This window comes from Chrysochloris asiatica, unplaced genomic scaffold (assembly GCF_000296735.1).
Source record: "Chrysochloris asiatica unplaced genomic scaffold, ChrAsi1.0 scaffold00040, whole genome shotgun sequence".
Classification (NCBI taxonomy): Eukaryota; Metazoa; Chordata; class Mammalia; order Afrosoricida; family Chrysochloridae; genus Chrysochloris; species Chrysochloris asiatica.
This window is the reverse complement of record NW_006408558.1, coordinates 18,310,632-18,334,198: the sequence shown is the minus strand read 5'-3', so window position 1 is coordinate 18,334,198 and position 23,567 is coordinate 18,310,632. Positions and strand designations below refer to the sequence as shown.

The window sequence follows — 23,567 nt, the reverse complement described above, 5'->3', positions numbered from 1 at the left end:
TTGTGCACAAGGTTGATATGGGTCAGTGCCAACTGGACGGCACCTAACAACAGCAACAACATGGTTCATGTAGGCTATTAGTCTAGTGCTTTCGTTTCTTCTTTAAGCCTTTGATTTCCTTCACACTTTTCCTCCAGATGAGTAGAGACCAATAATGGTGTCTTAGATGACTGTTTGCTAGCTTTTAAGACACCAGACAATATTCAAACTAGGATTATTTTCCCATCATAACAATTCACTAGAACATTATCTTTGTGAACTATATTATGCTAGTTGACTAAGTTGTTGTCCCCTAAAACTACAGTTCAAAGCCTCATAACTCTGTAAACCAATCCTGTGACTTATTTGGATTAATCTAGGAAGTCGTCATAACTGTGTCCCCTCTGTGGTTTGTTGTATATGTGGATATATGAAGGTAAATTAGAAAGTATTGCTACTAGGGTTCTAGTTCATACATGCACAAGTTTATTCCAAGCAAAACATGTTTAAACATGTCTCTGTGATTAGTGGATGACTGCAGAGTAGTTCCCTCTGTTAGGGGGACCTTCAAAAAAAAAACACACCCAGATCCAGTCAGAAGAGTGGCTTCCTAGGGATCTACTGGGCCAGCTAAATTCATGGCATAGAGGTCAACTCAGAAGGTCATGGTGACTGTTTTTGGGAATTCCCAAAGAAGTAATTTTGGTGCATTTTTTCCCCAAGGACACAGGATGATCACAGGGCCTATTAGGAAGAAGTTTTATGAAAATTGAAAACTACATTGGTGAGAAAAAGGCCAGGAAAGTTGCAACAAGGCATTTATTTTCTCATCATAACAATTCACCTGCTCATTTTTCAAGGGTAGCAAAGCCTGTTCTATGAGAATTTCATTACTCCATCTACCCTACAGCCCTGATTTTGCCCCTTCAGACTTACTGTTCCCCAAACTGAAAGAACATTTAAAAAGAACGTGATTTGAATCCCTCAAGGATGCCAAACTGCTGTTTTGATATGGTGTCATTTGAAAAGTACAAAATTCTTTGGGGGAGAATTGTTGTTGTTGTTGTTAAGTGCCATCGAGTCGGAACTGACTCATAGCAACCCCATGCACAGCAGAACGAAGCAATGTCCGATCCCAGGCCAACCTCATTACCGCTGCCACAAAACAAGCAAAGTTGTATCATCTGCATATCGCAGGTTGTTAATGAGTCTTCCTCCAATCCTGATGCCACGTTTTTCTTCATATAACCCAGCTTCTTGGATTATTTGTTCATCATACAGGTTGAATAAGTATGGTGAAAGAATACAACCCTGTTGCATACCTTTCTTAATTTTAAACCATTCAGTGTTCCTGTATGTATCTGTTGTTGTCAGGTGCCATCCAGTCGATACCGACGCATAGTGACCCTATGCACAGCAGAACGAAACACTGCCCGATTCTGGGCCAACCTCACTACTGTTGTCACGCTTGAATCCATCAATGCTGCCACCTGGCCAATCCATCTCATTGGGGTCTTCCTCTTTTTCTCTGACCGTCCACCTTACCAAACATGATATCCTTCTTCAGCGACTGTTCCCTCCTGACAATATGTCCAAAGTATGAGAGACGAAGTTTGGCCATCTTGGCCTCCAAGGAGCACTCTGGCTGCACTTCTTCCAAAACGGATCTTGTTTATATGACCTTTTTAAAGTGTTGAAGAGCAAAGATATCAGCTTGAGGACTAAGGTGCACCTGATCCAAGCCATGATATTTTCAATAACCTCATATACATGTGAAAGCTGGATATTGAATATGGAAGACCGTAGAAGAATTGATGCTTTTGAGTTATGATGTTGGAGGAGAATATTGAAAGTACCATGGGCTGCCAAAAGAGCCAACAGATCTGTGTTGGAAGAAGTGCGCCAGAGTGTTCCTTGGAGGCCAGGATGGCCAGACTTCGTCTTTCTTACTTTAGACATATTGTCAGGAGGGACCAGTTGCTGGAGAAGGATATCATGTTTGTTAAGGTGGAGGGTCAGAGAAAAAGAGGAAGACACCAAGTGAGATGGATTGGCCAAGTGGCAGCATCAGTGGGCTCAAGCATGATAACAATTGTGAGGTTGGCCAAGGACCAGACAGTGTTTCATTCTGTTGTGCAGAGGGTCAACTCGATGGCACCTAACAACAATAACAACAACAGATACACCGGTCTCCTGTTGTGGCCCTGTAGGATCAGCTCTATATTTCAAATCACAAGCTTGACAGTTCAAACTTACCAACTGCTCCTCAGAAACCCTATACAGGGTTGCTATGAGTCGGACTGACTCAGCAGCACTTAACAACAACAACAACAGATACACCAGGAGCCCCATGGCTCTGTAGGATAAGCATAGGACTGTGAACCACAAGTTTGGTGGTTCAAGCCCATCAGCCACTTCTTGGGAGAAAGATGAGGCTTTCTGCTTCCGCAAAGATTTATAGCCTTGGAAACCACATACAGGGTCACTATGAATCAAAACTAACCCAACAGCACTTAACAACACCAGCTATGCCTACACGTGCACATGCATTTACTTGTATATGCGTTTATACATCCATATGTGCATTTGTATTTACTGAAATAATCCCACGCATATTTTTAGGTTGTTTTTACTGTTGTTGTAAAATTGTATATGTTAACAACATTTACTGAAGTTGCCCCTTTTCCTTGTGTACTTCTTGGTGTCTTTATTTACCTTGGTCAGATTGTGAGGATTTCACTCATATTTGGCTATGACCTTCCCATCATCCTAAGTAACAAGTGTCTACTATCTAAAGAGTGGTTTCCCTCCCTTTCCCTCCCACCCATGGTGACCATCAAAGAGCTTGGCTTTCTATATACGTAGCTAATCTTGACTTTTTGTAATATATACTAAAAGCTTTAATGATGGATATGACTATGATATGTATGATGCTGAGTTGCTACTTACTTAATGCTGTTTGTACACATGAAAACAAGAATTGTGAAACTTCATGTCTCATATTTTGGATTGTTACCATGAGGGACCAGTCCCTGGAGAAGGATATCATGCTTGGTAAAGTGGAGGATCAGCAATAAAAGGAAGATCCCCAAAGAAATGAATTGGCACAGTGGCAGCAGCAGTGGGTTCAAGCATAACAATTATGAGGATGGAGAAGGACCGGGAAGTGTTTCTTTTCTTAGCATAGGGTTGCTATGAGTTGGAACTAACTCGACAGTACCTAGCAACAGGAACAACATGTTGAATAAATATAGACTTGTTTTAGGAATTTTCTAATAATACGAACCTATTTTTCTAATCCACCACTTGTCTGTCAATTTGTCATACTGTGGTAGCTTGCCCATTACTGTGATTCTGGATGCTATGTCATGGTTTTTAAATACCAGCAGGGTCACCCATGGTAGACTGGTTTCAGTGGAGCTCCCAGACTAAGGTAGACTAGGAAAAAGGAGAGGCGGACTACTTCTGAATGTATAGCAACTGGAAACCCTATGAAGAGCAGTGTAATGGTGTCATATATACTGCTAGAAGATGAGCCCCTCAGACTGGAAGGCACTCCAAATATGACTGGGGAAGAGCTGCCTCCTCAAAGTAGAGTTGACCATAATGACATGACTGGAGTAAGCTTTGGGACTTCATTTGCTGGTGTGACAAAACTCAAAATTAGGAGAAACAGCTGTAAACATCCATTAATTATCAGAACATGAAGTGTATGAAGTATGAATCTCGGAAAACTGGAAATTTTCAAAATGAAGTGGAACATATCCTCGGCATTAGTGCGCTGAAATGGTCTGGTTTGGCCATTTTGAATCAGACAGTCATGCTTTACTATGCTGGGAAGGACAGATTGAAGAGGAATGGTGTCACATTCATTGTTAAAAAGAACATTTCAAAATCTATCTTGAAGTACAATTATGTCTGCGATAGGATAATATCCCTATGTCTACAAGGAAGACCAGTTAATACCACTATTAATTCAAATTTACGCAACAACCTCTAAAGCCAGTGATGATGAAATGGAAAAATTCTACCAACTTTTTCAGTCCAAAATTGATCAAACATGCAATTAAGATGTATTGATAATTGCCAATCATAATAGAGTTAACTAAACTGTTCATAGCAAATCATTATAGAGTTAACGATACTGTATTAGATCTCACCATATAGATAAATAACTACATCTCAGCTGCCAAACCACAGGAAACCCAGTAAGGTTGACACAAAACCTTAACTATCTTAGTATTCATTGCAAATACGTTTTTTAAACAACATAAAAGGTAACTATACACATAGACCTAATCAGATGGAATACACAGAAATTGAATTGAGTACATCTGTGGGAAGAGACAGTGGAAAAATTCGATCTTGTCAGCCAAAACAAGGCCAGGAGCAGACTGTGAAACAGACCATCAATTGCTCATATGCAAGTTCAGGCTGAAGTTGGAGAAAATTAAAACAAATCCATTAGAACCAAAATGTGATCTTGAATATATCGCACCTGAATTAGGAGACCATTTCAAGAACAGATTTGACACATTAGACACTAATGACCAAAGACCAGAAGAATTGTGGGATGACATCAAGAACATCCTACAGAAAGAAAGCAAAAAGTCATTAAGAAGACAAGAAAGAAGGAAAAGACCAAATGGGGTCCCGGAAGAGACTCTGAAACTTGCTCTCCAGGATAGAAATGCTAAGGCAAATGGAAGAAATGAGAAGGTAAAATAGCTGAACAAAACATTTCAAAGGGCAGCTTGAAAAGACAAAGTCAAATATAATATACAAAGATCTGGAGTTAGAAAACCAAAAGGGAAGAATAAGCTCAGCATTTCTCAAGCTGAAAGAAATGAGGAAAAAATTGTAGCCTTGACCTGAAATACTGAAGGATTCTTCTATGTGCAGAAAGCATCAAAAGAAGATGAAAGGTATACACAGAGTCACTATGCTAAAAAGAAATGGTCAGGAAAAAAAGAGAATGGGGGGTTTTCTTGATAAAAGAAACTATGAGGGCTTTGGGGGGAGGAAGAAATGATACATACGCTAGAGAGGAAACACACATTGATGTGGGTGATGGGGAGGCAATATACAACCGGAGGAAGGTTGGCAGAGGAAAGATGGGGGTGGCGGGAGACACAGGGAGGAATGCAGCAGTTAGAGTGAATTGAGGTAAATGCTATTAATTGTTGGTGCATGAAGGGGATTGCAAATATATAATGAAGCAAAGTATATGATTTGTTGAATGTAAAACTGATGATATGCTCTGTAAACCTTCACTGAAAAGTTTAAAAAAAAAAGAGAGAGATGATTGGTGGTTAACTATTTCAAGAGGTGGCATATGATCAAGAAGTGATGGTACTGAAGGAAGAAGTCCAAGCTGCACTGAAGACATTGGCAAAAGGCTCCAGGAATTGATGGGATACAAATTGAAATCTTTCAACAAACTGATGTAGCACTGGAGGTGCTCACTCATCTATGTCAAGAAATTTAGAAGACAACTAACCTGGCCAGCTGATTAGAAGAAGAGTCCCATATTGTGCCCATTCCAAAGAGATGTGACCCAATGGAATTCGGATATAATCGAACAATATCAATATCACATGCAAGTAAAATTTTTCAGAAAATAATTTAAAAACAGTTGCAACAGTACATCAACAGTGAAAAGCCAGAAATTTAAGCCAGACTCAGAAGAGGACGTGAAACAAGGAATATCATTGCTTACATCAAATGAATCTTGGCTGAAAACACAAAACACCAGAAAGATATTTACTTGTGCTTTTTACTATGCAAAGGCTTTCCACTGTGTGGATCATGATAAGCTGTGGATAATATTGCAAAAAATTAGTATTCCAGAATACTTAATTGTGCTCAGGAGGAATGTTATAAAGACCAAGAAGCAGTTTTTAGAACAGAACAAGGGAACACTGAATGTTTTAAAATCAGGAAAGTGTGCTCCAGGGTTGTATTCTTTCACCATACTTATTCAGGCTATATGCTGAGCAAATAATCCAAGAAACTGGGTTATATGAAGTAGAACATGGCATCAAGATTGAAGGAAGATTCAATAACAATATGCCATATGCAGATGATACAGCCTTACTTGCTGGAAGTGAAGAAGACTTAAAATACTGACTGATGAAAATCATCAACTACAGTCTTCAGTATGGGTTGCACCTCAGTGTAAAGAAAACCCAAATCCTCACAACTGGGCCAATAAATAACATCATGATAAATGGAGAAAAGATCAGAGTTGTCAAAGACTTCATTTTGCGTGGATCCACAATCAACACTCATGGAAACAGCAGTCAAGAAATCCAATGACGTATTGCATTAAGCATATCTGTTGCACAAGACCTCTTTAAAGTGTTCAAGAGCAATGACTAATGCACATCTGATATTTTCAATACTATCATATGCATGTGAAAGTTAGACAATGAATAAGGAAGACCATTGAGTTATGGTGTTGGACAAGAGTATTAAAGTACCACAGATTGCTCAAAGAACCAACAAATCTCTGCTGGAAGAAGTGCAGCCAGAGTGTTCATTAGAAGCCAGATGGTGAGATTTCATTTTTCATACTTCAGACATGTTATCAGGAGAGACTTATGCCTGAAGAAGGGCATCGTGCTTGGTAAAGTAGAGAGTCAGTGAAAATGAGGAAGATCCCCAACAAAATAGGTCGGCACTGTTGCAGCAGCAGTGTGCTCAAGCAGAAGAACATCGATTGTAAGGATGATGCAGTATCAGGCAGTGTTTCGTTTTGTTGTGCATACGGTAGCTATGAGTTGGAGTCGACTCAGCGGCAACTAACAACAGCATACTAAATGGAAGAAGACCTGGTGGTGCAGTGGTTAAGTGCTTGGATGTTAACCTAAAGGTCAGTGGTTCTAATCCATCAGACACTCCACAGGAGAAAGATGTGGCTATCTGCTTCCGTAAAGATAATAGCCTTGGAAACCCTATGGGGCAGTTCTACTCCATCCTATGGGGTCACTATGAGCCAGGTTTGACTTGACTGCAATGAATGTGGGTTTTGGTTTATACTAAATGGAGGAAGACAATATGAGAAAGTGGTAAAAATTAGGTGTTGGAGTCAGATCAACCTAAGTAACCTTGGGCAAGTTGTTTACCCTCTAAGACTCATCTTCTTCATCTATAAAATGGGGGGTGGGGCTTATGTATCTTGTATTTGTAGGGAAGAATCGTGTATTAGAAAGAGCATGGGCCGACAGTAGGCATTGCATAGATTAAGAGTCAAATCCTAGTTCTTGCTTGAGTGACCTGAAGCAAGTTGCCTAGCTATTCTGAACCTCATTTTTATTTTTTTATCCACAAAGAGGGACTGGTCATAGCTACCATCCAAGATTGTCATGAGGCATTGTGTACATATAGCACCTGTACAATGTTTGTCACATAGTAGGCATTCAGCAAGTAGTATCTGTTATTGTTGTATGTGATATACTTTTCATATTATTATTTAATCATTACAACAGTTCTATGGAGTGGAAGAGGGGAAAAGGCAGAAATGAAGAATCGGGCTGAGTTTGACCATGTTCCATAGACTCCTATTGACCTGGAGATGAGAGAGAGATGAGGCAGGGCTGCTTGGTCCAAAGTATGGGGACACCTGAGCCCATGGACAAGGACATAGTCACGGAGGGCTAGAGCTGAGAGTGAAGCATCCAGCTGATGTGAAGTGAGGGGAGACGTAGAAGAACACCCATACTTGTAGATAGTACCCATTTGACCTAACTTCGATAATTTGATGATCAGAATTGGACTAAAGAAAGATTAAAACAATTTTTGATAAAGGAAACAAGTGTAAATTGCTACAATTTGATGAGCTTGACCTATACTTATGGATGTAGTAGCTCAAAATACCAACTGAGAGGGAAGGAGTCTTCACATCAAGTATCAATCCCATCCCCTCCGTATACAGGGTTGGTAGGGACGGGCAACTTAGGCATCGGCTACCTAAAATGGGGGACTATAAATCACAAAGTGGCTGGCTTACAAGTTGTCAAGAGGAAGTCTAGTTTCAGAGTGTGTGGGGAAGCTAGAGACCCCACTGAATAGTTTTCATCTTGTCTATATGGGTCTGATGAAAAGAGATGGGGATAAGATTCTTAGGATTCAATAGTGAGTAATTGTTATCAAGACTAATTGCAATTGTCACAACTGTAAAGGCTTAAGTTCTGTAGCAAAAAGGGGAAAGTAGTTCATCTTACAGTGCAGAAACAGAGGACTGTAGGACCATCAAGGGAGAGGAGCACAAGCAGAATGTGGGACCCTAGAGAAACAGCGACACCAGAGATGGAGGCAAAGGTGAGGACATAGAGCAGCTGAGGATGCTAGATTCATGGAAAGAGAAAGGAGGTGTGCTGATCTGCAGGAGGCAGGCTTGCCCTTTGGTTGTTTAAATGATTATATATTCCTGAGTGTTTTTTAGTACATCCCTTCCCCCACACACACACACAAAAATAAATAAAACAAAACAGAGGGAATAGAAGCAAATACTGTTAAATGATGATGCAGGGAGAGGATTGTAATCATTCTAATGAAATGATGAGTATAAAACTGATGTTCTTCCATGTAAATCATCACTCAATTCACAATAAAAACTAAAACAACAACAACAAAAAACACCCCCCACAACAGTTCTATGAGGTAGTAAGGGTAGGTTTATTCCTTTTTTTCAGCTTAGGAAATGAGGACAAGAACAGCCAAGTGATTTTTTCATGGTATTTACCTACTTTTTGTAGAGTCGGTACTAGAAAAAGTCCTCTGACTTTGGAGCTTTTTCCTCTACAGCTTTTCCTTATAAATAAATGTTGGAGTGAATGGATTGATGTTCGAAAATAAGATTCCTTTTAGCGTCTACTTTGACTCCACTAAGACTCTTAGTACAGGTTGTCACAAAACACATAAGATATTTGAGTTAGAATAGAAATACTGTTCTCACCTCCAATCGGAACGACTTTAAATCTGTTCCAAAAGTTGGTTCTGAGATTCTTGATTTACTCTGATCTTTATTCAAGTGTCTCCTGAAGGTCCATGAAATAGGTACTCTAACCCAAGAAGTGATGACGGTTTATTTAGGTTCCCTTTTGTGCACAGTTCTTATACCCAAAGATGCTTCTTGCCCTTGTTGTTTTGTTGTTGTATGCCGTTGAGTCGTTTCCAACTCATAGTGGCATTGTAGAGGCTTTCCAAGACTATGTGAGCAGAAAGCCTCATCTTTCTCTGGCAGAGCAGCTCGTCTATTCAAATTGCTGACCTTGCAGTTAGCAGCACAATGCATAACCCACTACACCACCAGGGTTTTTCTTCCCTTGTTGTTGTTGTCAGGTGCCATCGAGTCGGAACCGACTCATAGCGACCCCATGCATAGCAGAACGAAACAATGTCCGATCCTGGGCCAACCTCACTACCACTGCCACATTTGATGCCATCAATGATGCCACCTGGCCGATCCATCTCATTGGGGGTCTTCCTCTTTTTCTCTGACCCTCCATTTTACCCAGCATGACATCCTTCTCCAGCGACTGTTCCCTCCTGACAACATGTCCAAAGTATGAGAGACGAAGTTTGGCCATCTTGGCCTCCAAGGAGCGCTCTGGCTGCACTTCTTCCAAAACAGATCTATTGGTTTGTCCCCTTGCTTATCCAAAAATCTGTCTGAGATGCAGTTACTTTTATAGGAAGCAATCTGTGCTCTTGGAGTATGTGTGGTGGAGTGTCTTTGTTGTGTTGTTTCAGGTTGATGAAAAGCCCGGAACTCTGATGACGGATTGTCTGGCGATAAAGAATTTTTTACGCAAAGTCATCATAGTGCACCCTAAGGTGAGCCATGCTATTTGAACAGTTGTGCTTCTTTTGTATTAATCTCTGTTTTCAAGAGACCTCTAGTCTATAGGACCCGAAAGGGTCTGGTTAGTTTTCTGCATTTTAATGATGATGATTAAAACTTTTTGAGACTGAATTGATTTGTGTTTATATCTTCAAGGCCTTCTTAATGTTGGTGATATGACATAATTGAAAGGCCTCTGGATATAGAGAGAACTTTGGGGTTCTGTCTTCACTCTCTACCACTTTATTGTCTCACCTTGGGGAGTAAGCCTTGACAATCAGCACCTTCTTTTCTACATGAAGAGAAGAGCAGGATAAGGGCGTTTTGGTACAATACTTTGAACTTTGGAGTGGTAACAATCTAAACTTAGGCAGTCTGACTCTACAGTCTATTATTACCTTTCATGTTATGTAGGAAAAAAAAAATGTAGGTTGAACATGGGAAATAATGTAAAACAATGATGTAAATTGGAGGAAGGATACAAAAATCAGATAGGGGCAAGGGAAAAAAAAGCAAAGAAAAAACCTGACTGTCTCAGGTATGGAGATACTAGAAAGAAGAGAGAGAAAAAAGTGATTGTTGTTGTTTGCCACAGAATCTATTCCAACTCAGGGTAACTTCAAGTATACTGAACATTGTTATTGTGTGTCGTCGAGTCATTTCTGACCCACAGTGACCCTGCATAGAGTTTCCAAGGAGCAGCTGGTGAGATTGGATGGCCAACATTGCAGTTCAAACCGACTTGGCAGTTTAGCTCATTAACCAACAGCACCATACCAGGACTGCTCAGTTCTGTTTTCAAGACTGTGACCTTTTGGAAGCAGATCACTAGGCCTTACTTCTGAGGTGCCTCAGGGTGGGTTTGAACAGTCAACCTTTCTGTTAGCAATCCAGCACTTAAACATTGTGCCACCCAAAAACTCCTTAGAAAACAGAAGGACGAGGTTAGGAAAACAACAGAGGGCAAAAGGGCAGGACTTTCGATAATTTGTAACTCTTGAGAATTGTGGTTGCTGTTGTTAAATGCTGTCAAATTGGTTCCAACTCATAGCAACCTTGCATAGGGTTTCTGAGGAGCAGCTCGTGGGTCTGAACCGCTGACCTTGTGGTTAGCAGTCCAGTGCTTATCTGGAAACACCACACCAGGACTCTAGATTTGTGGTGGTGGTGGTGGCAGTGGTGGTGGCAGTGACAGTGGTGGTGGTGTGCCACCGAGTCAGTTCCGATTCATAGCAATCCTGTTTCCAATTCATAGCAACCCTGTATAGGTTTTCAGAGGCTATAAATCTTTATGGGAGCAGAAGGCCTCATCTTTCTTCTGAGAAGCAGCTGGTAGATTCGAACTGCTGACCTTGGGGTTAGCACCCCTGCTACCAGGGAGAACTCAATATATTTAAGAATCAGAATTTGAATATAGGCTGTGTTACATATTAATTGAAAAGGTACAAATTAAAAACAACCAATTTTCCAAAGTCTTCTTAAAATCAAACATTTAGTTTAACTTGTAAAAAAATGTCTGTCATAAGCATTATGCTCTTTTAAGATCTATCTATACGGGACCAGAGAGACAACATCAAAGTAACTCAAAAGAGTAGATGCTAAGACCCTTAGGGTTTCTGTTCGAGTTTGTGTTAATGCGGGAGGAACAAGTCAGAGAAGGAGGGTGAGAATGGACACTCTGAGAGTATAATCAGTGTCACCGGATTGTACACGGAGAAATGGTTGAAATGGTTTCTGTTTTGCTGTATACATTCTCAATAGCAACAAAATAAATAGAATTTAAGGAAAAACATAAAACACCATTGCTGTTGAGTTGATCCCTACTGTGTAACCTATGTCTTATATAGGTTACAAAATCAATCAATCAATATAGTGTGTGTGTGTGTGTTTTAGTTTTTATTGTGAATTGAGTGATAGTTTATATGGGAGAACATCGCTTTTACACTCATCATTTCATCATTCAACAGTATTTGCTTCCATTCCCTCTGGTTTTGTTTTTTTTTTTTGTTTTTTTGAGGGGGGATGTACACAAAAACACTCAGGGATTTAAACAACCAAAGGTCACATTCTGCAAGCCTGCCTCCTAGCCTCCAGCACACAGCCTTTCTCTTTCCATGAGTGTAGAGTCCTCAGCTGCTCTCTCTCTCCATGACCCATCTCTGCCTCCATCTCTGGTGTCGCTGCTTCTCTGGATAGGGTCCCACATTCCGCTCGTGCTCCTCTTCCTTGATGGTCCTATGCCCCTCTGTTTCGGCACTGTAAGATTAACTACTCCCTTCTTTATGTTACAAAACTTCTATCTTTACAGTTGTCACAGTCACAATTAGACTTGATAACAATTACTCACTATTGAATAATAAGACTCTTATTCCCATCTCTTTTCACCAGATCCATCTAGACAAGATGAAAACTATTCAGTAGGGACTCTACCTTTCCCCACACATTCTTATACTAAACTCCCTCTCGAGAACTTGTAAGTCAGTCAGTTCATGCCTTTATCACCCACTCATTTTAGGTAGCCAATGTGTAAGTTGCCTGTCCCTATCACCCCGTATACAGAGGGGATAGGATTGGTAGTTGATGTGAAGACTCCTTCCCTCTCAGTTGGTATTTTGAACTACTGCATCCATAAGTATAGGTTAAGTTCATTAAATTGTAGCAATTTATACTTGTTTCCTTTATCAAAAATTGTTTTTTTTTATCTTCCTCTTGTAAAGTTCTGATCATCAAGTCATTAAGGTTAGGTCATATAGTCAATCAATATAGTTTTAAAGGTGGTAAAGAATGTCTTTTACTTTAGGCACAGGGCATGGAAGTTCTGAATGTCTATTATGGTTCATGTTAAATCTCACACTTCATTCATTGTTGTGGCAGATCGGATTTCATTTCAACGTAAAAGTGAATGGAACCCTGTCCACGGAGACCTTCAGGTAAGTCCTGGTTTGAGAAGATGCTGTGGCTCTGCAGTTTTTCTCAGTTCTCATTGAACAATTGCCAGGGGGGCACAGTTTGATTTTTTGACCCAGGGGTACCCTGAAACTAATTTTCTGAGAGCCACGCTTTCTTGTTCTATATCAGCTTTTAATAAATAGATTCATCTACAGCGTTCCTGGTATTCCTTTTTATTAGGATTGTTGTTGTTGTTAAGTGACATCGAGTTGGCTCTGACCTGCATAAGAATTCTGAGGAGAAGCTGTTGGGTTTGAACTGCTGCCCTTGTAGTTCACAGTCCAGTGCCGATCCTACAGTAGCAGTTAAAAATCGCCATTTTTCTCTTAGTGAATAGGTTACTGAATTCCAATAGTTTCTGGGGTGGTAGTGACTCATGAACCAAAATTTCATCAGGCAGAGATTGATTTTAGGATTTTTAACATCTGGCTTCACTTTGCTTTGCAGGGTAGAGAATGAACCCATTTTCAACCTACCGAATGGAATGGCTCTTATCGTAAATGATCAGCTTTATGTGAGGTGACAAGGAAAAGCATTTTAACCGTCTCCTTTTTCTGCTCTCCTGTTGAAAGTATGAATTTGGGTCGAAGTTGGAATGGTCTTACTTGTCATTTCTTAGTTCCAGGGGTCAGCTTCTCAAGTAAAACTTTTATGCTACTATTGTTGAAAATTATTATTCCTGGCTCCTAAAATATATTATGACCCAAAGACATGTTCCTTTTCCTCTGCAAGCCTTCTTTTCATCTGTAGATGAAATAAAACAAACCCTGCCAATTCCCATCCCACTTAGACACGAGAAGAGAGTTGTGTAGATGTAAAATATATGTGACCTCTTGGCTAGAGAGATACTGTGAATACAAAGGAATGCTTTGTATGCAATTTGTTATGCATCAGCATTTTGCACAAGTTTGGAAATCAGCTCTTTTCTCACCTTTACCTTCTTCAGACTTAAAAAATTAATCCATGAGGTGGTAAGTAATTTAGAACAGCCAAACCCTTCAACCTTTCCTTTTTGTACCATCTAATTACCATAGAATACAAATAGCTTGAATTCTAGCAAGAAAATACCTAGCTTATGCTTACGTCCAACTAATTTATTCTTTATTAAGTAGTTTCTGCCTCCGTTCATATACTTAGAGTCAACACTAGTAGTCATCATAAGATTAAACTTGAAGAAATGGCCCAGGGCTCCTTTAGTCTGTTTGCTTGCTCTTGCCCTAACTTGCACCTCAAATTAGAATACTTTTTTATTATTTTCTATATACAGATAACAAAAGTCCCCACCCCACATCTTTTTTTAGTACTCTTCTTATAACATCCAAAGGAGCCCTTGTGGCACAGTGGGTTAAGCATTGGGCTGCTAACTACAAGGTCAATGGTTCAAACCCACTAGCCACTCCACAGGAGAATGATAAGGCTGTCTGCACCTGTATAGATTGAGTCTCAGAAACCTGAAAGGTGACCCTGTACTGTAAGGCTGCATCGACTCTGCTAGTTAGGTTGTTGGCTTTTATTTTTTAGTATCATACAGTCCTTATAGGTAAGCAGCGCATTATCCGAATGCTGTGCAAACGTTACCACTTTCTAATCCCAAACATTTTCATCACCCCCAGAGGAGGCATCATTCTCTCCTCCCCAGCCCCTAATCTGCTTTATGTCTATGAATTTGCCTTTTCTTGATTTGTCATATAAATGGAATCATAGCTATATCTGGTTTCATTGGGACTTCATTCTTTTTTATGGCTAAATAACGTTCTGTTGTTTGAATATAACATATTTGGTTTTCTATCATCTGCTGATTGTTTGCATTGTTTCTACATTTTGGCTGTTGTGAATTGCACTGCTCTGACCTTTGGTGTACATGATTTGTTTGAATATCTGTTTTCCATTCTTTTGGGTATACACCTCAGAGTAGTATTGCTGGGTCATAGGATAGTTCTCTGTTTCACTTTTTATGTAAGTTTAACTTACCTAATACCAAATAGTTCCACAAAGGCTGTGCCATTTTACATTCTTACCAGCAATGCATGTGGGTTTTAATGTCTCCATATTTTTACCAACACTTTTTATTACAGTAATACTTGTGAGAGACAGAACTTGAGAAGACTATCTCATTTTTCCAGGTCTTGCAAGTTTTCTGGCTTTGACAGGGTAGGGTCTTACCATTTTTGGCACTGTAGGATAAGCACTAGCCTGTTAACCACAAGGTCGGAAGTTCCAACCCATACCAGCCGCTCCTTGGAAGCCTTATACATGGTCTCTATGAGTCAAAACAGTCAAAACGGCACTTAACAACAACTAGTACTGGAAAACATTTCCATTTTCCTTCTCTGGAAGCTTTCTACCTACACAGGCCCTAGCTTTCACAGGCTTTACTGTATTATTTTTATTATAGCCACACTGTTGTTGTTAAGGGCCATTGAGTTGGTTCCGACTCACAGTGACCCTGTATAGGGTTTCTGAGGAGTAGCTGTTGGATTTGAACTGCTGACCTTATGGTTGCCAGTCCAGTGCTTATCCTACACCTCCACACCATCACCATACTGATGGATGTGAGGTGGTATCTCATTGTGGTTTTTATTTGTATTTCCCTATTGATAATGATAGAGTCCTCTTGGTGTGACACTGTAGAGTAAGCACTGGACTGCTAACCCCAAGGTCAGCAGTTCAAACACACCAGCTATTCCTTGGAAACCCCATACAAAGTCACCATGAGTTTGAACTGACTCAATGGTCTTTAATAACATAACAACAATAATGACTAATGATGTTGAGCATTTCTCATGTATATATTGGCCCTTTGTATCTCTTCCTTGGAGAATGTCTATTCAACTCCTTTGTCCATTTATAAAAGTAAGGTTGTTAGTCTTTTTTGTTGTTGAGTTGTAACTGCTTTGGATCTGTTCTGGATATTAGACTCTTACCAGACATATTTAATTTCTTAAGTGGAAATAAAAGTTTAATTTCTCCCCCCTGGTTTCCGACAGTAGACCAGAATTTGGTCCAACTGGATTCCTCGGCAGCAGAATTCACCCTGTGCCAGGAGAGCCGGTCACACTTTCCATCCCTGATGATGTAGCTGACTTGAGCCTGCTGGGGGAGCTGATACTGACGCCAGTTGCTGCTCTGTGCCCCTGTCCGAAGGCCTTTTCCAAACAGACCAAAAGGATTTCTTCACTTTCTATATCCTTTTAATGAGAAGTCATCCAGTTGTCTTAAAAATGTGCTTCTTTTTTTAAAAAAATTATAGTACTTTAAATAACAACCCCAGAAAAACAAAATGTGTTTCTAAATCCAAATTTGAAGAAAGCCTTTAGCATATGAACTCTGTGTGTTTAGAAGCATGTAGCCCAGGAACTTAGGGCTTTAGCCACAGGTTCCTCTTGAGTCCCTGACATGTATTAGCATATGTTGGCCCAAGTTTTTCTTTGTATTTGGGGAAAACAATGCTGCTATCTCTGATCTTAGGAGCTTTGAGAAAGCCAGGCAGATGTAAGATTTATGACACATCTCTAAAATTACTTACAATGGGGTAAAAGACAATTCAGAGAGAGTGAAGCACAAAAAAGTTTGTTGTGGTAAAAGCAGAAACTGAACTCACACTGTCCATTTTCTATCCATGCCCTCTCTGCTTGACCTTCATTGCTCAACTTCTCAGGGTTGTTGCACCATTAACACTCACATGCAGGAAGACTGATTCTTAAAAGTAGTAATACCCGTGTGTTACAGTTTACCAGATGAGTGCCTCCGTTCTTTAAAACAATGTGGAAAAGTTTCAACTTATAGGTTTATCAGGATTCATTGGTTTAACATTCAAAGGCTATATTGATTCATTTCATGGATCACACTAGCCTAAGAATGTTATTCTACTGAGGAACTAAAAATTCAACAGGGTGAGAACAACGGGCATCTAACTTTGTAGTTAGAACGAGCATTGGGTTTGAAATCAGAAAGCATGCTGTTTGACTTTGAACTCATTACTTAAACTCTCTGGACCTCAGCTTCTAGCTTTAAAAACTCCATGCTTCTGGCTCTAAGTCATTCAAATTGTTATTTTAATAAACATTTGTTTGAAAAGCATTTTAATTTACTCAGTATGTGTAAGGCTTTATTAGATGCGGAGGCAGGTTATATCTTTAAAAGCTTGTAGGCTAAGAAGAAAAGACACAGGGACTCAAATAACTGTAGAAAGAAGGCCTGGACATTATTATGTGCTGTGAGAGGCAGAGTACTTTGAAAGCCCAGAAGCAGGAGTAACAGTCAAAAGACTATGCCTAGCAGAGCACCATGGATGGTTAAATAATGAAGTTAACATTCCTTTGAAAGGAGGACATTTCTGTTAGACAGAATCACATGTGCAAAGGTCTATATGGTTTGTATTTTTAAAATGCTCTTTATTATCATTTAGACAGTACCAAAGAGAATAAAGTAAAATAAGTTTTTTATCCCATTTTCCAGAGGAAATAAGACAGACAAATTTTCTTTCCTCTCCAACTTTTATTTTGGTGGTAAAAAATTAACAAAAGCATGTAGCATGTCAGGTGTGATAGTGATAAAAGAGGGTAGGTTATTAAATGCAGATTATTCATCTTCAGGGTCCCTAGAAATTAGCACAGTGTGTGGCCCATCGCCATAAAAGGAAACAAACAAGCAGAAAAAAAGCTACTGCCATTGGCTCAGTGCTGACTCAAAGTTACCCTGTACAGTTCCCAAGGCTCTCAGTGCTGATGGGAGCAGAAAGCAACAGATGGGTTTGAACTGCTTACTTTAAGACTAGCAGTCTAGTGCTTATCAAATCTATCATAGAATAAATAGAATGAATAAGTAAGCTCATCATCCCAGCACTGTACCTGTAGCTCACACTCATTAAGTCTAGAACCGATTTCTGGGGATTCTGGGGGATTCATCTCTGGTGCTTCACACCTAGCTCTGTGTAAAAAACGCTTAATACGTAATTGCCTGGCACTTTGTTTATTTCTGGGAGTCTAAAACAGGTCAAGTTATATGTGTTTTATACAAGGGAACACATAGTCCTTAGAAACTAAAATTGGACGATTTTCTTTAACAACTGTACATATTTCTCTATGGACCTTCAGGTTTGCCTCTGATATTGCCAAGTCAGCAGCAGCCAGCTACTGTCTTCACCGATATCTCTTGTTTCATTGACTGGAAGAAATACCACTTGTATGTGGCATCCAATTTGGATTTTAACTTGGACAGAGGTAGAGCTCAATCTCTCTGCACAGAAATAAAGAAACTTGGAGATTATCAAAGAAATGTAGGGAAATGCAAGTAGGCGCTATATATTGGCATAGGATGCAGAGCTCTGAAGCTTCAGTTGGGATGGGATGGTCTGGTCAGATATGAGAGTTCGTTTGGAGTGAGGCCGACAGGGCAGAAAGCTCCATCAGATCCTAGCCATTTTGGCAGGTGGATGCTGTTTCTCCCCTCATGCCCACTTCTGCTGCCTGTACTCCTGGGGGCTTTTTATCTTCTAGGGACTTGTTTGGGGCTTTTCCTCAATATATCTTAATTCCAGACCTACAAGAGAGATACCTCCACATGGATCCTGATTCTGTCTTTTAAAGTAATGCGGGAGGAGAGGAGGGGGACATTCTCTACACTATTCATTTCTAAAGTCAGCTGAGAAAGTTCAGGCATCGCAAAATGGCAAAACATGAAGGAAAGCAAACATTCTTTCCTCACTTAACCTCCAAAGAATGTTCGACCTGTTAAGAGGAGATGTCATGCCTTCAGGATTTTGTAATAGAGGGGTAACCTAGGTCAATCTCCATGGCTCCCGATGTCACATTTTGATTTTCAAACTTTGTTGCTTTCCTTCATGCCTTGCCATCTTACGATGCCTGAACTTTCTCAGCTGACTTTAGAAATGAATAATGTACAGAATGTCCCCTCCTCTCCTCCCTCATTACTTTAAAGGACAGAAGAATCAAGATCTATGTGGAGGTATCTCCCTGTATGGGACTGGAATTTAAGACTGTCCTGACTGCATTCTAAAGGGTCTCTGTGCCAGAAAGCTACTGTCTGGTGTTGGATGACTTGGGATTGTGGTTAAGAGCACTTGGTTAAGAGTCAGCCCCACTGCTTCCTATCTCACATTGGGCAGGGCATTCCTTTAACCGATCTGTGCCTTTTTTCTTGTCTGTAAATTGGGCATGAGACTAGATCCTGTCTGCACAGTGTTATAAAGTCTATGTGATGAGAGAGCACATGCAAAGAATTTCCTATGGTAGCTGGCATGTTGTAAACATTCCGTACAAGTTAGTTGATTACTCAGTTTGAATCTGACCTCTGCCTCTGACTAGCAGATACCTAGTATTGAAGTGAGACACCTCCCTTAGAAAGTTGTATGCGGCATAAATGAACTTGACATATAATTCTTGCTCAGTAAATGCAACAGAAATGTTTGATCTGCATTTTAGCGTAGTGGTTACGAATCGGGCTGCGAACCTTAAGGTCAGCGGTTCGAAACTACCAGCCACTCCGCGGGAGAAAGATGAGGCTTTCTACTCCCGTAAAGATTTACACCCTCGGAAACCCTGTACAGGGTCGCTATGGGTCGGAACCGACTCGATGGCACTTAACAACAACATTACTAGGTTGTTTCTCCTATGACTTGTGTTTTCATGAGGCTAGAGAAATAGGGTCAGGAGGAGAAGGGATCTCTTATTCTCAGATCCTTTTTGTTCAGGACATAGGTTCTTCAGTTGCTTAGTATTTTGAGGGCTTTACTTGTTTTACATAGGAGCCCTGATGGTGCAGTGACTAAAGCAGTTCACTGCTAACGGAAAGATCAGTGGTTCAAAGCCACCAGCTGCTGTGTGGGAGAAAGATGTGGCAATCGGCTTCCATAAAGTTGACAGACTTGGAAAACGTAGGACAGTTCTACTCTGTCCTTGAGGCTCTATAAGGGTTAGGGTGGGCTTTGGCTTGGTTCTTACCTTAGAACACTGGGTCATGCCTTGTCCTTTAGATACGGTGCTTCCAGATATGAGTTACCAGGTGGAATCCCTTGAGAGGCATCTGTCTCAGAACACGGACCCTCAGGGACAGACTCTGCTGCTTTTCCTCTTTGTGGATTTCCACAGTGGATTTCCGGTCCAGCATATGGAACTCTGGGGTAAGTATAGGAGAATGGGGCTGCCGCTTCTGGTGCCCTTAAATGCTAAGGGCATTCATCGAAATGATAGCACCTGCATTTCTATAGAATGACACATTTCAGTGAAAAACCTTGCTTAAATAAATTAAACAAAGGTTATGTTGTTGTTGTTTGTTGTTAAGTGCTGTTGAGTCAGTTTCAACTCCTAGTGACTCTGTATAGAGTTTCCAAGGAGCAGTTGGTGAGTTTGAACCACCGACCTTGTGGTTAGCAGTTCAGTACTTATCCAGCAGTGCCATATCAGGACTCCCTGTTGTAAAGTTGCCAAGGAGCAGCTGGTGGTTTTGAACCACTGACCTTTTGGTTAGCAGTCCAGGGTGCATAATACAGCACTTCACCAGGACTTCAAAGGATGTGTTCTATGGAAAAGATGTATATCTTAATGTATCACTTCAATGATGACAGTCTCAGTTTGGTTGGCTAGAAATCTGTGTATATTTCCTGTAACACTCTAGAATGGTTATCAACTTTGCTGTTGTTGTTGTTGTTAGGTACCGTCAAGTCACTTCTGACTCTTAACAACCCCATGTGCAACATAACGAAATGCCGTCCAGTCCTAGGCCACCTGCATAGTCGTTGTTATGCTATGTATGAGCCCATTGTTGCAGTCACTGTGTCAGTCCAGCTCACTAAGGAGCTTCTTTTTCGCTGACCGTCTACTTTATCAATCATGATGTCCTTCTCCAGGGACTGGTCCCTCCTGATAACATGTCCAAGGTATGTGAGACGAAGTCTCTCCATCCTCACTTCTAAAGAACATTCTCAATATGAGCTGCACAATATAATCCCCAGAAACATCTAAAACTACCCAGCCACCATCCCCAAGGATAGGACTCTAAGCTCCCAGGATCATACTGCCTTTCCAGGTGGAGTCAGGAAATACAGCCAGCCGACTTGGCCTTGGTGCCACAGCTCCCACACAGCATGAGAAGGTGTGGGGTACTCTGGTGCGAATGGCTTTCTGTGATTGTCACACAGACCCCTGAGAAGGGACACAAGGGGTGATAACCTGACTTCAGGAAGGTTCTCTCTGTTAAGGCTGAAGGAGTGGTTTAAGATGAGTCCATGAAGTACATGTGTCAAAGTTCCCTGGAGTGTTTGCAGTTTTGCAGCTTTCTGGGCCCGTGACTATTTTGCTGTAATGTCACCCACATCTCAGGTGGCGCACGAATCTGCCTTTTAAACAACATTCCCAGGTGATTCTTAAATATAGGAAAGTTTGACAACTACTGAGTGTGAGCGTGAATTGACTTAAGCATTTTAATCCAGTAAACCTTGGGACATGAATTTATGTGTCTTTCAGTACTATCCTCAACTTTCAGGAGAGTAGTGGGAGGAAGTGACATTCGGTTTCGGGGAAGGGCCATAAACTTCTATTTCTTGGTGCTTCCAAGGTGTTTCTGTGTTCTCCTTTCTCTGTGACTAAGGACTTTCCTGGGGACTTTACTTTCCAGGCACTTCAATGCTGTTTGGGGTGGTCCTGCCCTGCTCCTACTGAATTATGGGAGAAATGAGACCACTTTCAACCCCAGCTGATGGTGCCAATGATTTGCCGAACAAACTATAGTCAGCTGTGGGGTTCTGCCATGCCTAGTCTCCCTTTCCCCAGCATATAGGTTCTCTTTTGGAAAGGAGCCCTGCTTTCTTGGGCTCCAGCTCACAGCTCTTTGTTAGAAGATCTGGTGTTCCCTAAGGAATTCTATTGGTGCAGTGGTGCTAAGCAAAAGGTCAGCAGTGTGAACCCACCAGCCCTCCATGGGAGAAAGCTGCGTCAGTCTGCTCCTGTAACGATGATAGCCTTGGAGACCCTATGGGGCTGTTCTGCTCTGTCCTACATCTTTGCTATGAAGTGGAATGGACTCCACAACGATGGGTTTGGCTTTTTGGCTTTAGTGCTCAGGCACCCTACTGTCCCATTGAGTAGACCCAAACTAATGAGACTGCTAGTAAAGGGGTCCAAGGTGAGGGCTGCGATGGTTGTTCCCTGGTTCATGCATGGTCTACACACGCAGAAGCTGATATTGTGGAAAGGACTTCAGGATAAAAACAAGAGACCTGGGTTTAATTTTAGCTTTGCCACCAGCTTCCTGGGTGATTTTTGGAATCGAGTCACATATGTCATCTGAGCCTCCTTTTACATAATGTTAACATGAGATTATTGAACTAAATGATATCAAAAAACATCCAAGAGTAAAGACTTTCAGATCTGTAATCTAAAGGGAATACAACAAATTCAATCATTCTTCTCTAGGACAACACAATCAGATAGCATCTTCTGAACTCTGTTGAAGTCTGACGCTTCTGAGCCCAGTTCCACCTATCATTCTTGTAGCCCTCTGATAACTCATGCACCTTGTGGGGGTAGCTTGGCTCCAAAGGCTTGTGATATCTCAGTGGTTGGACTCAATGATGGATTGAAAAGAAATGTTTCGCTGCATGAGTCAGTACACAAAGTGCCCCTTAGAATCTGTCCAATACCAGGTCTGGTCATCTAGGACCAGCATCTGAAGAAGATGCACAGTAAGAGTAGGTAGGTATAGAAATAGATAGACATGGGTATAGTGATTTTGTCTCCTTACCGGATTCTTTTTCATATCCTTGAAAGCTTTCTCCAGAGCGCTTTCTTTAGGAAACAGATTGTGAGGAACTACAATCTGTTTCATGCGTCTTTAGAAAAATCAGTCAATTGGCCTTCTGCCCACCTCGTCATGGTAACTTTTCTATGATTAACGCATTCTTTCGCTACAGCGTCAAAGCATCTGGTAGTATCAGCTGTTTTAGGAATGAACTTGGGACTTTGGAATTAAATGTCTGCTTTCAGAAGGTGGTGTGTCATTCAGTGGAAGCTCTACTTTCAGATTAGTTTTAGAGGGGAGCAGTTTACAGAGCCCTTTCTGAGGTGTCTTTATGTGAAGGGGCTTGCTTAGAGGACACAAATGGGAAGATGCCGAGGAGCCACAATGACCTGTCTCAAGCCAACTCATTCCTGAAGCCCATTCTTTTTTTCTTTAACAAACAGAAATGTAATCTCTCACAGTTTAGGGGACTGTTGTTGTTGTTATGTGCCGTGGAGTCAGTTCCAACTCATAGCGACCCTGTACAGGGTTTCCAAGGCTGCAAATCTTTACGGGAGCAGAAAGCCATATTTTCCCTTAAAAAATAGCACTGTACATTCCAAAGCACCTTATATATATTGTACCAGTTTATCCACACAACATAGCTGTGAGGGCAGATGATTGAAAGCCATTTTATCGTTGTGAAGTAGAGAAAAGTGAAGTGATTTGATGACCACTGGTTGGCGATCACCTGTCTGTGTAGCTACTGTTTCTTGTTCCAGACCCCTTCTGAGCTGACTACATAGTCCCTTCCCTACCAGGGAAAACTCCTGGGACCCCATGGTAGAAGATGCTCCCTCTGATTTGCATTTTTTCTTTTTTAAGTTTTTATTGTGAATTGAGTGATATTTTTTAGGAGAACATCAGTTTTACACCATCGTTTTGTTGCAATGATTGCAATCTCCTCCATGCATCATCATTCAACAGTATTTGCTTCTAATCCCTCTGTTTCGTTGTGGGGAGGGGACGTACACAGAAAAACTCAGGAATATATAAT

The 23,567-nt window shown here is 40.9% G+C and overlaps 1 protein-coding gene across 1 annotated transcript in view; it reads left to right on the top strand.

The window, feature by feature from the left end:
* Positions 1-23,567, top strand: part of LOC102816320 (chromosome unknown open reading frame, human C11orf80) — a 150,350-nt gene that overhangs the window by 94,065 nt on the left and 32,718 nt on the right. Inside the window, exons 8-13 of the mRNA XM_006861063.1 lie at positions 9,736-9,819; positions 12,701-12,756; positions 13,223-13,294; positions 15,763-15,958; positions 17,850-17,997; positions 19,770-19,916. Coding sequence (XP_006861125.1) covers positions 9,736-9,819; positions 12,701-12,756; positions 13,223-13,294; positions 15,763-15,958; positions 17,850-17,997; positions 19,770-19,916 — 703 coding nt within the window. The remainder of the gene's footprint in view (positions 1-9,735; positions 9,820-12,700; positions 12,757-13,222; positions 13,295-15,762; positions 15,959-17,849; positions 17,998-19,769; positions 19,917-23,567) is intronic.